At 42.3% G+C, this 15,593-nt stretch overlaps 1 protein-coding gene across 1 annotated transcript; it reads left to right on the top strand.

Moving 5' to 3' along the window:
* Positions 1-539: 539 nt before the first annotated feature.
* fam20b (FAM20B glycosaminoglycan xylosylkinase) lies at positions 540-12,212 on the top strand. Its single transcript, XM_035176240.2, has 9 exons — positions 540-847; positions 1,886-2,204; positions 2,388-2,635; positions 2,720-2,806; positions 2,910-3,019; positions 5,922-6,093; positions 7,751-7,942; positions 9,129-9,188; positions 9,545-12,212. The coding sequence occupies exons 2-9, from the start codon at positions 2,076-2,078 to the stop codon at positions 9,774-9,776; spliced, it is 1,230 nt and encodes a 409-aa protein (XP_035032131.1). The 5' UTR covers positions 540-847; positions 1,886-2,075; the 3' UTR covers positions 9,777-12,212.
* Positions 12,213-15,593: the final 3,381 nt, after the last annotated feature.

Consider the following 15,593-nt stretch of genomic DNA (forward strand, 5'->3'; position numbering starts at 1 on the left):
AAATATATATATGTAGTTGTTAACAAACTGAAAAAAGAAGAATCAGTTCTTGGTTGGAGTAATCAAAACCTGTTGAAAATGTCAAAAAGTAAAAACCCTTATGTCTCCTAAAAAGAGGGAGAAAAAAAGGAATATCTAGCAACAAAATGTTTTTTAGTAACACAATTTAAAATGTTGCTCACAGGTTTGTGTGCTAGTGTCCCAGCTCTGAATGAGGCCTTCTCTCAATCAAAATAGTATAATCTACGTCATAGGTGTGATACAACAAAAGGGGAAAATTAATCATTTTTAGTACTATAAATAGTTAAAAGCAAATTCAATGTTTACGTGTGTATATATGTTTGTGTATATATATTTATATATATTCGATATATATATGTATATATATTCGACATGTGTATATATGTGTATTCATAATTCATTTATTTGACTAAATATAAAAGGATGGATTTTGTTGCAATAGAGGCTAATGTAAAGTTCATCTCATGAGCCCTGGCCCCCTGGTGGCGGTATAACAGTATAGGTTAGAACTCCCCCGCCGCCTCCATGTTAGTGGAAGGGACAAGGAGCAAACTAAAGAGAAGTCAGTGCACGGTTTGTTGGGTGAGGCGGAGTAACACTGCCACCTGCCGGCTGCTCGGAGCACTCACGGAGAAGAAGCGGACGCGGCAGGCCGGAGAGAGGGAAGGAGAGGGCGGATGAAGAGGGAGCCACAGAGGGACCGAGGAAATGACAAACTACCGTGACTCCTAGCATCGCCGTACATCTTAGTCAACTTCCATGGTGCAGGTTCTTTTACCGACACTTGCAGCTTCTTTGTCAGCGGTGAACCACAGACAGACAGACGGTGAGTGAGCGTCGCTGCGCGGTCAGTAAACAAAACAGACAGCTGGAACAAGCTAGCTGCTGCTGCTAACCCACAGAGCAAGGTGTGCAGCTAAAGCTGCTAGCAGCGTCGACATTGATGTGACCAGGTCGCTGTAGAGACCTGAGCACCTGAATAACCCGAGTGTGGTCCCTACCGAGGGGGACAGAGGCTGAGCCACCCCCCGGTCCGTGCGGAGCGGACAGGAGAGGCGGCAGCAGCATGAAAGAGCGATTGTTCGAAGGAATTGACTCCGTGGAGCAGAGTGAACAGCAGCTGAAGCAGTGTCTCGGAGTCTGATCCCGCGAACAGCAGCTCCAGGCTCCGCAGCAGACCCGGTGTCAGCTAAACGTGGCGGCGGCTCGGTGTGAATGTTGCTGCTGTGACGTGCAGCTCATCATCCAGCCTGCTTGAAATGTTTTAGCTTTTAGCATCCGGGGGAATCCACCATGACGTGGGATTAAACATCTCAGGGGTTCAGGCCGTTTCTGTCTGACTGTGCTGGTCCAATCCCCAACAACACCATCCTCACCCTGCAGCACAGCAGCGCTACATGGCCCATCAGCCCCTAAACACAGGGGCAGTAAATAAGAGTTTATTCTTTAGCACAAATCCAGTGTTTTTACAGGGAGGTTTCGAATACTGCAGACGTGGCCCCTCCGCTTGAACACAGCCCAGTTTACACTGTAGCTGCACACCCAGTGAGGTTTAGCCGCCCTCTCTGTACACAGTACAGGTTTTGTGTCGTGGCGTAATTTGAAATGTACACTCACACTTGAACAGCAGCCACACAGTGGCATCCTGATGTATTCACACATGCTGGACAGGCTTCAGCTGTGCTACAGTACTGGGTCACCATCTCCCCTGAGGGGAAACAAGCAGGAGGGGCAGCAAATAAATCAGTTTTCTCTCCACACATTATTGACAGTTCACCTCTCTCTCCCTCTGTCTCTGTCTCGTTCTCTTTGTTCTCCTATTACTGCCCATCCCTAATAACCTCTTATTTCTGTTTCACCGCAGGTGGCTGCCGGTTTCTTAGGTTTAGCTCCAGGTGTCGCAGCTCCTCTCGTACTTACAGGAAATTGGGGTCAAGCAGGTGGGTTGGGGGACAGGGTGTTGCCGGGGCCATGCATCGGGGGTGAGGGGGACTCACATCAGGGGAAACACACAGCGTCGGGCTAGGAGGGGTTCTGGGCCAGTCAGTGCGGAGATGAAGCTCAAACAGCGCATGGTGGTGCTGTGTGCCGTGCTTCTCCTGCTGGGCCTGGCCAAGATCTTCCTGCTGGATGGAGGTGAAGGATCTGCAGCCAGTCGACGGGACCTCAGAGCGTTCCGCAAGGTCAGGGTGCAGGCCGACTGTTAAAATACTGTGTATGAATATATAGAAATGACCCATCTCTCATTGGGGCGACTAATTGAGAGGAACGTGTAATACTCCAGTAGTTGCTGGTATAAAGTCACACTGTGTTCAGCATTTGCAGACATGTAATGACACACTGTAATTATCATTCATCGCTAACAGATGGAAGCTGGCCTCGCTCTGTCCCGCAGTGCTCGTCTCACCCACACCCTCCAGTCTCCGTGGGAGATAGCAAGCCAGTGGGTGGGCCCGAGAGAGGTGTACCCTGAGGAGACCCCAGAGCTGGCTGCTGTGCTCATTGCCCTCAGCACTTCCAGGATTGAACAGGCAGATGTGGGCTATAAGGGCACTCAGCTCAAAGCCCTGCTGGTGCTGGATGGGGGACAGAAAGTGGTCTTCAAACCCAAAAGGTCAGCGGTGTGAAGTACGCACCGGTGTTTTATGCATAAAGGTGCTTCAGCTTTCTCATGTTTGTCCTGTCGACCCTCCCTCAGGTACAACAGAGACCATGTCGTTGAGGGCGAGCCCTACGCAGGCTACGACAGACACAACGCAGAGGTGGCAGCTTTTCACTTGGATAGGTGCGTGGGCATCTTTATTTGAATTTGATTCCTTCTGACTCAGATCTGTAGATGGATCAGGACTGTAATGATCCTCTGGTATCACCTCCTGCCTTCTTTGCAGGATCCTAGGGTTCAGGAGAGCACCTCTTGTGGTGGGGCGGTTCGTCAACCTGCGGACAGAGATCAAACCTGTGGCGACGGACCAGCTGCTGAGCACCTTCCTCATGCAGGGTGAGTACTGATCCACTCTTTCGTCCTCTCTCTCACACTCACACTTCTCCAACAATGCTCTAGTGAGAAGTGACTGTATTTTTTTTTTTAATGAATCATTTCCCTTCTCTTTTGATCAGTCTGTTCACATTCTTAGTCACTCTGAAAAACTAATCCGAGTTGTTACTCTGTTGATCACTCTCTGCTTCACTGTCCCGTCTTTGTCTCCGGTTTTATCAGTCAGCACTTTGCACCGTGAGCCGCCCTTCCAAGACCTATTTGGTGAGGGAGTGGCACTGTATAAAGAATAAATACGCGAAGTCACGGTTATGCTTTTGACAGACACGTGTGTCAAAATGAGAAAAATAGAAAATAATGGAGTAGATTTTAACACTCACCCTGTTTCATTTTCTACACTAGACAGGTAGAGCTATTTAAAGCAGGGGTGGGAAAAGTCCGGCCTCCACACATGCTCACTTTACACTTCAACAATACACACCAACACTGATCACAAGGTATTAGGACCTGAACAGTATTGAAGTTTACTTTGTGTTCGTTGAGTCACTCACACACACCTATGTGTAATCCTAGACAGATTATTTATTAAGGATATTTTATTAATTCTTATTCAAATGTCAGGCTGAGTATTCTTAAGAATTAACTTAATTGCTCTTTGAAACTGTGTACTTGCACGATTATGCATTTACATTCAAAATGTAATTTTATTTTGTGCAAGAGAGAGAGAGAGAGAGAGAGAGATCTGAGAATATCATAAATACGCTACACAATTATTTTATTGTAATCAACTGCTTATAGACATAATTTGTCTATTTGCGATCACTCATAATTTCCAATACTAGAATTTTGTTGGGAGACGGAAGCAGCACAAATTTTGAAAAAGGCGGCTCACAATTCTCTTTGCAGGAGGCCCGTCAATGATCAGAATATCATTCATTTTCAACTAAAGACAGGTCAGAGCTGAGCATCACAGGCTTAGTGAGAGTGAAACATGAGAACTGAATGAAATATCTCTGCAATAAACATCACCTTTTTTTCATGGGGAACTCCAGCAGTTTTATACATAAAGGTCAGTTCATCAGGGAAAAATTACAATATAACCACAGATGTCATTCTAGTTTATTTTCTCAGGTCGGCTTGGTACAGAAGCTTTAATGACACTACTAGATGTTATTGGCTGCATTTTGGGAAATTAAGTATTCATTGTTTTTAGATCCTAACTAATCCTACAGTCTAAAATTCTGGTCTCTGCTACTTTGATTCAGATTTTTCTTGACGTTTATCTGTCTCTGAATCCCAGTAACTTAATTTCAGTCCAATTCTAAATAGCTAAAGAATTACTTTAAGATGTTGTTGCAGTTATTCCATCATTTGAGGTGTGAAGTATTGTCAAGCTTGAGATTGCCTCTCGACAGAATATGCAATCTTTTTGACTAAATTGGAATTATTGTGCATCAATTTGATAATGGGCCTTAAAGGGATAATTTCCCTCTTTATCTACTCACTACTATGCCGATGGAGGGGTGGGTGAAGTCTTTGATTCCACAAAACACTTTAGGAGTTTCAGGAGTGGATAATGAGTACATTTTAATTTTTCTGTGAACTATCCCTTTTAATTTGTCAGACGTTCATATTTGATATTTTATTTATTAAAGTGATTCTCACTGGATTCTCCAGAAAATTCACTACATCATGGTGCATATTTATATTTCAGTGTAAAATTACACACACCATGACAAGTAACTTCATACTATTCGCCATCTTTTAGCCTTCATGAGAATTCTACCTCAGCATTAAAAATGTGTTTTGGGTCATCGGGTGGCGATTGGGTTGTGCTTGACCATATGAAGGCACTGTTGCAAATGCATCTTCAATGTCTGGAACAGTCAGCACTGAGGACAGATTGTGATCCATTTGGCCAAACCAACTACAGACGTGGTCAAGGACACATTGTGACCACAGTTGTCCCCCAGCTCTCTCTTGTGATCTGAGCTGAACAGAGCGATCTCATCTCAATGTGGACACTAGTTACTCAAGTGACAGCCTCCAAATGATGATGCTGTTAAAATACCTTCACACTAGCTCGATATCCCTCTTATTCAATGACTCTACATTTCAAGAGACTTGCATCGAGTCAAAGGTTGCCCAGGTTGGCTCTTGTATAAGAACCACCTAACTCAGCACCGCACATATTTGTGTAAATGACTATGGATTTCAAAATTAATGGATATTTTTTGTTATTTTTCTGCCGTTATTTGTAGTTGCCCTGTTCAAATAATTTTTTTACTTGACAGGGTTTCTTGTTGGCCTGGTGGCACATGCTAATAAAGGTGAAACCCTGCATTTTATATTGACAACAAATTCATCATATGTTCACTGGAGTTTGTTGTTTTCAACTCCACAAAAGTTAAAAACAGTGTTTAATTGACTAAGTGTTTGGATTATTTTTCATGTGAAATAAGCCACGTACAGTAATCACTCAATTAGGGTCTTTTGTGTTTTAATAAAAACTTCTTTCATTTAGATTCCTGTACATTACATGACTAAGAACTCAAAACACAGTTTAGTACAGGGTGTACAAGTTTAGTACAATTTTAGTACAGGGTGACAGTGATGCAACGCTTAGTCTTTCTTCAATTAGTTATTTTTTGCACTGAACATACAAGTGTGTGCGTGTGTCTTCTGAGTCATTTTAATGAGGCAGAGTGTGTGAGTAGGAATGTGGGTGCTCTCTCTTTGTTCACATTTCTTCACTCTATTCACATTTATTTCCCTCAGAGGATGTGACGCTTCACACTGTCCTTCCTTACAGAGCCATGTTTGCATCTCATCATTGATCAGACGTAATGGTCAGGTGGATATATTTTCATTACAGTTTTTTCCCCCCCCCTCTCTCTTTGTCCAGGTAACAACACATGTTTCTATGGAAAGTGTTACTACTGTCGGGAAAGTGAGCCAGCCTGTGCAGAGGGAGAAATCATGGAGGGTTCATTAACCCTTTGGCTGCCAGACGTCTGGCCTCTGCAGAAACACAGACACCCCTGGGGACGCACCTACAGAGAGGGGAAACTTGCCAGGTTGGTTTGGAGAGTGTTTCCAAAAAATGATCTCCACACATGACTTATGTTTCAGAAAATCTTTTGACTGGACTGAATTATTGTGTTTCATGTTTACCAGAAGGAGAGAGGGAAATGTTTTTGTGTCAGTGGCTGTAAATGGACTGACCCATTCTCTCACTATTAAAATGTAATGACGCTCTACCTGCTCCTTTATTCTGAGAAAAGAATCCCGAGGTGGGAGCTAGAACATAGGAGTGTGAGATGAGCCTGGTGGTTTTGGTTCTCCATCACAACTGGAACCAGAACAATTGTTTCCATAAAAGCATATAGTGATGTGACCTTATGAGGAAACTCAACACCTGACCATCTGCTGGATTTATAGCATTGAAATATTTCCCTGGGTTTGAAACCTTCTGTTTCCAGTAGTTAATTTCTCTAATAAAATTCAGGCATTTATTTATCCACAAACTGCTCAGTTAGTCAAAAAAACAATATGAACACGAGGCCGAAAGAATATATGGCTCACAATAGAACGAAAGTATAGTCATTTCTGTTGAGGCTTCTTTACCAATTTTTTAAAAACCGGACAAGATGGTGACTATCCCTTGTATGTTTGAAAGTTTTCCGTACTAGTTTGATGATAATTTTCCAACCACCAGCAGATGTCAGGGATCCCCAGCAGAGTGCAAAATATAGAGCTGGCCCTAACTTTTAGTGATTTACATTTGTTATAGTGTTAATAGTAAAATTAAAAATGCCTTTTGTTCCATTAATGAACAAAGAGAAGAGGAGCCAGCGGGTTGGCGTATCCGTGTCCCTCCATTGCGATGCGAGTTTCAGGTGTTTTTATCGTGGTCATGCTCTCGCTTTCAGAACCTTTGGCGGTTTTAAAAAACACTGACTATCGGAAAATGTCATGTGACAGTGTCGCTGTGAGTATCTGGACATTTACACAGGTTTTGTTCCTCAGGAACATTCAGTTTGAAATAAAATGATACTACACATTTGTGCCAAGACTCAAGACTGCAAGATTTAATTTGAGATGGTTTACATCAATATTCAAATAACTATGTGAGAGATACAGCCCTCTTTTATTTAGATACCTCATTATATTGACATCAGAGAATTTGCCTTGATACTTACAATACATACTAGCTCAGTGGGTTATTAAATATTAAGCAAAAGCTGACTTCACAGAAAAATTAAAGAGCGAATTTCGACAGACTTTCACTTTGGAAAAAAACAACTGGCTCAGCTCATTGTCACTGAGGACTGTTTCCTGTGTGCACGCTGCACATGTCAAATTATGTAAGATGATAACATCAGCGGGATGGACAGGATGCTGGAATTGTTTCTCACACACTGTTAACATCAGACTGGATTTTAAGTTTACTCATCCAGAGTACTTGTAGTAGTGAGATCCTGTTAGTGATACCAGACTGTAGTAATTTTTAATAGTGTGATATTAAGACCTGTTCAGATTCTGAGGGTGTGTGACTCAGCTCTGTCTCTGCCGACTGCATGTAGGACGTTCCAGTAATACAAGGAATTTCTCACACACGCAAACACGAGAATTTAAAACAATTTTCATCTTTCTATTTGTATGTTCTCACAAAAACAGACGCCACCTGTGTGTTAAGTTGGATGTCGATGTTATTATGTTGTAAACATCCAGGTGGGAGTACGATGAGAGTTACTGTGAGGCTGTGAAGAAAATGCCACCATATGATGCAGGGCCCAGGCTGCTGGACGTCATAGACACGGCCATATTTGATTATCTCATTGGGAACGCTGACCGGCATCACTATGAGAGTTTCCAGGATGACGGGGGCGCCAGCATGCTCATCCTGCTCGACAACGCAAAGAGGTGAGTTAGTGCTATTTAGTCTCCTCCTTCTTTTTTTCCTCCTTCCTCTTCTTCTTCCTCCTTCTCCTCCTCCTTCAAGATAACAGATATCATTTTAAATGTTTAAATCAGGCAGATTTGATAAATAGTTTATGAAACAACAATAATTAACAATCAAAAACACAATGATAAATTAAACTTTAAGAAATAATCTTCAACACAACTTTTTATTGAAAATTCAAACTGTTTAAACTTAAAAAGTTCAATCTTAATCTCCATTTAAAGAAGTGACTCACTAAATGACTGTAGAAACTCAAACGTGTTGGCTCGTCGGCTTCAAAAAGTTCACTTTTTCATTTCTAGATTTTTAATAACAATATGTTGAGAATTTCTAGCGTGCTCATCTTTGATAAGAACTCTGTAAATACCACTGAAACTGCTTTAAGCTGATTCATTGGAACAGCCACTTTCATGTGGGGAGGACGTTCAGCCGTTAATCCGTCTTTGAGTTTTTTTTGTTTTCATGATCAGACTGGGGACATTTTTCTGTCGATCGCTGGTTTTCTCCCTGAACTACTGATCATTTTTTATTAAGCACATCGTCTATATTTCTTACATGTTAGATTGCAGAATAGATATTTTACATACATCGGAGCAGCTTCATTTGATCAGGTTATCAAGGATCCATTGCAGTCAGAAGAAGGAGTTATTTCCTAACCAAACAGAAAGTCATATTAGCCATTGTCATTTTATACTAACATCAGGGTGGACAGTAAACTGAAAACTAAGCAAAACTTGCATATCTGAACTTTGATGGCCTGTTTGAATTCAGAATATACAGTCAATACATATGTTATGTCAAATTTGTTCAAACTTTATTTTTAGAAAAACTGACTGCTCTAGGTGAGACTGACTCATGATTGGTAGAGTGCGCGCATCGGTGGGACCTCGCTACTGCAGCTCCGGCACCTCCTACAAGGAGGCAACGCTGGCATCCAGGATGTTTTAACTTCTCTTCTGGATAGTGGGAGGAAGTGGAGAAGAAACATATTTATATACAGTTTATGGTGTGCATGCATGCGCAGTTCACTGTGTTACCATGGCCAGCACAGTGTGGCTGGTACCCATGGTGCAGACAGGCATCCAGTTAAATTCCAGAATTTTTTTTAATCGTGTCATGTTTTGTTTGTTTGTTTTGTCTGTGTAGCTTTGGGAACGCAGCTCTGGATGAACGAAGCATCCTGGCACCACTCTACCAGTGCTGCATGTGAGTACTTAACTGTCACATCTTCTTTTTCTTCTAATTCTGATGATGATTTTGACCTCTGCCAAGGATGTTATGTTTTCACCCCTGTCCGTTTGTTTGTTGATTCATTTGTTTATGATGATAACATTTTGGTGCGGATCAGGAGGCAGAAATCCATTTAATTTTTCAAGATTTTCCTTGATTTCTCAGGGAATAATGAATGATATGCAAATGTGCAATTTGGTGCAGATTAAACCAAAAATCTGGATCTAGTCAATTTAATTTAGTTTTCATAAGGGGACTTGTTAGAGGTATGCAGTTCTAGTGAGTGGCTTTCTAGTTTAAATACAGTATGTCTTGTGTTTCCTCTCTGTCAGGGTCCGAGTCTCCACGTGGAACAGGTTGAACCTACTGAGAAGTGGAGAGCTGAGTTCAGCCTTGCGACAGGCTCTGGCATTCGACCCCATCCACCCTGTCCTGGCTGAAACGCACCTCGCAGCCCTGGATAGGCGTTTGTCTGGAATCATAGCAACTGTCAAGCAGTGCATGGAGTCGCAGGGCCCCGACAACACCCTAATAGAGGACCGAATGAACCTCCCGCATCCATAGAAACAAGGGAGAGGAGAAAATGGCCCCAAAAAAAAAAGGAAAGCAAGGACGTGACTTCCTCAGGCTGGAGAAGAGGAAGTACACATGAAAGTTGGTGACTGAGACATCAGAGCAACCCTGATGTTAAAGAAAGAGATGCAGAGTAGGCAAATGGAACGACAGGGTGGAACAATGACTGGGCTTCTCTTAACCCTTGTCCCTTCCTCGCCATTCACTCTGACAAGACTGGAGTGGTTCTCAAAGAAGAACCACTCGATTCAAAGTGTTGGAACTGTGTCACTTTGAGCTACAAAAACGTTCTCTAAGGACTGTTGTGCACTAGAGGACAATATCTGCTGTAAGGACACATCTGTGCACTACTACTACTTGTTGTGACGACACTCCTGCTGCAATCTTCCCTCCCGATCCAGGTTCAACGTCATCTGAGAGGAAACCATGGGGCTCAGAGAGATGGCGATGGGAAGTTAAAATGAGCCACCAACATCAGGATGGAAGACACAGTTCAGTCGTGTTTCAGGCTGTTTGGACGTTTACAGTACAAGGAACTGAAAATCTGTTTTAGAACTGGAAATGCTTCTTTTTTCCCTTTTGAACTGAAAAGAAATTGAGCTCAGCTCCTGAGCCATCAGTGTGTACATATTTAACTACGTACTATACACATAGAAGAGAGAGAATATACCTTTGTAGATAATATTAAATAAACTTAAGGGTGTGTGGGTCAGTGTGTGCGAGTGAGAGTGCCATATTGTGCCGTAAATATGAAAGCTACTGACGTGTCAGAATTGAAGTGGGGGGATGCAGAGGTCAGGTGTGTGGGTTCATCTTCATAATTAAACTATGATCTATTTGGTTGTGGTTCTGACGTTTATTCTTCCATGCGTTCACCACTTGAAAGTCTTTTTTTTTTTCTTTTTTTTTTGACACAAACTGAAGTCAGCCTGACTATCTGATGTTGGAAGGGACCTCGACTTAACTCTTACTTTTAATTTAACTCAATCTCGGAAGCTATACAAGTCATATCTGGAACTCATTGGTCATAGTTAACCTCCAGTTTATAAAAACTAGTTTTAGTTTTCACCATTCAGAGTCTCACTCTGTCAAACTTTGTTTTCATTTTTCCAAATTTGAATCAGCTCTCATGTCCTAAATTCAGTTCAGATTGAACAGAACAAACTTTGAACCTCACTTTTGCCACTTCTTTCATTTCATGTTCACATCATCAGGTTGTGGATGGTTTGTAAAAGAATGTGTGTATGCTGCTGATGATTAACCCAATAACACTCTTTCATTCTCAAATTCAAACTTTCTTAATCCTTCTGCTCTTGATGTTTGCTAAAACTAAAATACAATTGTCCAATATACTATATATTGTCCAAAAGAAAATCTTTCCTGATAACTATTGTTTGAATTAATATTTTGGCCCCTTTAAAACAATGTAATGCTGTTGCGATACTTGTGATGATGGACTTCCCCTTTTGACCATGTGCTTCTGGTACAGAACGTTGGTCACCATCCTTATCACTTGACATTTCATTACTTTCATCGTGGTTGTTGGTATCATGTCTACAAAGCGTATACACTTGTTCAGAACTTGAACCCCGCAGAAGGGAAATGTAATAGTGAAACCATGTGGCAGGTGCCCCTCTCCCACAAGCAGATGTTCACTCTCAGCTGCCGGCTCGTGGTGCTGTCACTTCCACCCTGCTCTGTGTTGATGTGTGCAACATATATAGGACATCTGTTTCATTTATGCTAAGCAGGTGTTTTGTTGGGACATCTCCCAAAACCCTGAAACTTTGACAAAAAACTGTTTTCTGTCATGTTGGATCATGTCAGGTCACATCGCAGAAGATAGACAACATTGAGTTTTTTGATGTTTTCATATTGTGTTTGGAAGAAGCAGAAAAATATTGTCGTGTTGGTCTCTAGCTGCCATCATGCCACAACATTCAGCTTTTATTATGCCGACAACCGACAGTGGCTGGAGACGGATGTTTTGGGGTTTTTCATCCTTCCGTCCATTCCATTCTTGTGAACACGATATCTCAAAAACACCCAAAGGAATTTTCCTCAAATTTGGCACAAACTCTCAGTTGGACTCGTGGATGAACTGATTCGATTTTGGTGGTCTAAGGTCAAGGTCGCTGTGACCTCACAAATCACATTTGTTTATATCTCAGGAACACCCCCAGGGATTCCTTTAAAAAATGGTCAAGGTCACAGTGACTGTTATCTAATTAATGTTAACACACTAATCTGTGTTATCTAAAGAACGCCTCAAGAGAATCCGTTCAATTTGACACAAAGGTTCACTTAGACTCTCGCATTATCTGTTTGGGACCGATTTGGGACTTGAAAATGAACTGATAAAATGTCTGGTTGAAAGTAAAGCTCATGGACCTCTCATGATTATGAAATAAAATATGTAGACTGAAACAACACTGGTTGAAGAGCGTTAATTCTTATTTCTAATGGTGTTTCCCCTGTTGGAAGCAGTGAACTTAAAGTCGAAGTACACAAAAGTACCACAAGAGTATATTAATGATCACTACTTGTAACGAATGACACTTTGTCCCTTTACTTTATGCACGCTATAGATACCCTTTGGGATGGAGAGTGTAGGAAAGTACATTATGAAGCCGACCGCAAACTCAACACTGAAGGACCTTGCAGAAGTCCCATCGACTATTACAGGAATATCAAAACCTCTATGTAGGGCGACTGAAGATGAAGCTCTGAAGTATGACAGGATGAGGGTTGACTCACTACAAGTAAACACACTGTACATCACCCACTCCAGAGACACTGATGTCTTTAAACTCACGATGCTGTGACCCTGTTGAAATCATAACCGTTTGTTGACAGATAAAAGCTGTTCTGTGTGACATGCCAACGAAATGTTCCCCCTTTCAACTCAGCTTGACTCATCTTCATTGTTTTGTGAATTGTGGGAAACAATGTGGTTAAAACGCAAACAGACACAACAAGATTACCAAGGGAACAGGTGCTCTTAAGGCCCTAGTTTCACTTTCCGATGATCAAATCAGATATATATGAACAGAAATGGAGTATGCTTCTATTACCATAAATAAATCAGTTGATATGACACATACATGCTGTGTATTCCTATAGGAAGAGTTTGGCATCTTTAAAGATGCATTTAATAGCCTTCTTGACACCATTCTTTACATTACATTACATTTAGCTGACGCTTTTATCCAAAGCGACTTACAATAAGTGCATTCAACCATGAGGGTACAAACCCAGAACAACAAGAATCAAGAAACCCAAACTACAAAGTGTGATAGGTAAGTGCCATATAAGTGCTACTAAACTTTTTTTTTTTTATTCAAGGTATAGTCAGAAGACGTGTTTTTAGTTAGCAGTGGAAGATGTGTAGACTTTCAGACATACAGTGATGTGAGCACTTTGTTTAAGTTCCCTAGAAAACGTGAGATGTTTCAAACACCTGCACGTTGTCTGTCTGTGTCTGTCTGTGTGTGTGTGTCTGTCTTTGTGTTGTTGTTGATATGACCTTTCTTTCCAGTCACTCCCCCCTTCCTTCCTTCCTTCCTTCCTTCTCACCCACACCTTATAAACCCTTGCTGTGCTGCAGGGCGCACACAACAGACTGAGCAGCTCGGAGGACGATGGAGAGCCACGTGAGGAAGCTTTCGGTGGTGGTGGCCGTTCAGAACGTGCTGGTGGTCGCGAGCCTGCTCGCCACAGTGTGTGTGTACTGGAGGGTGGAGGAGCAGGAGAGGGTGAGTGCAGAGGAGGTGATGGACACTGACACACTGCTCATCAGTATGGACAGGACTACTCTTATACTATTTCTTATACGTTTGCCCATCACTGGTTGTTGTTGTAGTGGAACACGTTGTTTTTTCTCGGCCTGCTTAGACTGGCTTACTTACTGTTGCCATGGAAATACATACCCAGCCTTTCAATGGATTGTTCTGGTGTTGTTGATTGTATAGTTGTATTTTTCTTTTTTGTGCCTGTCTCTCTATATTTCTGTGGTTGTGTTGTGAATGTTTTTTTTGTTTATATGATGGCAAGCCAATTCTTAGGATCAATAACCTCTTCACTCTCCTCTCCTCTCCTCTTCACTCTCCTCTCCTCTTCACTCTCCTCTCCTCTCCTCTTACTCTCCTCTCCTCTTCACTCCTCTTCACTCCTCTTCACTCTCCTCTCCTCTTCACTCTCCTCTTTACTCTCCTCTCCTCTCCTCTTCACTCTCCTCTTTACTCTCCTCTCCTCTCCTCTCCTCTTTTCTCTCCTCTCCTCTCCTCTCCTCTTCACTCTCCTCTCCTCTTCACTCTCCTCTTTACTCTCCTCTCCTCTCCTCTCCTCTCCTCCCTGCTCCTCTCCTCCCTGCTCCTCTCCTCTTGTTGAAAGTTTCTTTTAATAAATGTTGGGGAAAGAAATATTCTACCACTTCCTTTGCTCCTGTACAAACTAATTAAAACAAACTTTTATTAGCCTACACATGAATTTATATTGCTCATTGGAGTTGACTAATAATCGCAGTGATATCATATCCCACTTTTGCTCATTTAAATTTCCTCAGTCAAACTGAATCTTCTGTCTGTGAGAAATCGTTACAGAACAGATGGTCCGAACTGTCCGGACATTATTAAATAAATAAGAGTTACTGACAGGAAGCCTCATTGGTCCTTTCTCCATGATCATGTCACACTTTTTTCACTTGTGGTTTTCTGTGAGGTTCTTTACACATCCTATGACCTGGATGACTGTTTCTTCTAGTTCCTGTATAATGATTATTTTAATGACTAACATTTGTTCTACATTTAGGCTGCAGTGTTTATTGCTGCGATGCTGCCCTCACTACAGTTATTAATCATCCCACAGTGAGACTTTCCCCAGTTTCAGCCCGGCCTGTTTTCACAGCATGCAACCTAACCACCGACTGACATAAACAATTTTTGTGTTTCCCAGAGACAAACACCGGGCGTAACAGCTCCACGACCTTTCAAAATGTCAGAGCAGTAAAGTCCAACTGACACTAGGACAGATGGAAGGTCAATGAACAACCACACACTCTCTAATGTCAGTGTTTTTTCTTAACAGGTGTCTGGGGATAATGTACACATACAGTTTGGTCCCATTTCAGGTGAGTACTCAAAAAAAAAAAACGATCTTGAGCTTTTTGTCAAACATTCATATTGAAAAAGGTTTCACAAGTAAAACACATGTTTTTCTCACTTTGTCATCCAGACTTCTCAGGCAATGCGACGCTGCGGTTTGACCACACTCACAGCAAGAATATGATGAGTCTGGCTGACGAGAAGAGGATCCACGTTAACTGCACTGGGCCCTACGTTCTGTATGTAGACGTGTGTTACAAGAGCCTGAGCAAAGAGAATATCATAGGGTTCCTGCAGCTGTGGGTGGAGGGGAGCAAGACTCCCGTCATCTCCTTCACCCTGCAGACTTCAAATGAGGTCTGCAGGGGGCTCTACAAAATAGCGTTCCTCCGGGCGAAGGAGCAGGCGAGTCTGCACCTGTTTGCCGAGGATGCGTTTAAGATTAAGAACGCGACCGTTGGCCTGAACTATCTGCTGGGGACAGAGAGGCAGTGTTACTATTGATGAGGGCCAATAATCGCTCCACGAAGACAAAGATGACCTCAGCACTTGTGTTCATGCGTCGTTGTGAGAACAGACACACTAAGCAGGACTCACACCCCTTGTGTTGACTGATTTGCATTTTGTTTATCATCTTCACCATGGGAACGGTGGCTCCAATAGTTTGACTGTCAACAACAACCTGTTCATGGTCCTGTGTGAAAGA

This window comes from Hippoglossus stenolepis, chromosome 14, assembly GCF_022539355.2.
Source record: "Hippoglossus stenolepis isolate QCI-W04-F060 chromosome 14, HSTE1.2, whole genome shotgun sequence".
Classification (NCBI taxonomy): domain Eukaryota; kingdom Metazoa; phylum Chordata; class Actinopteri; order Pleuronectiformes; family Pleuronectidae; genus Hippoglossus; species Hippoglossus stenolepis.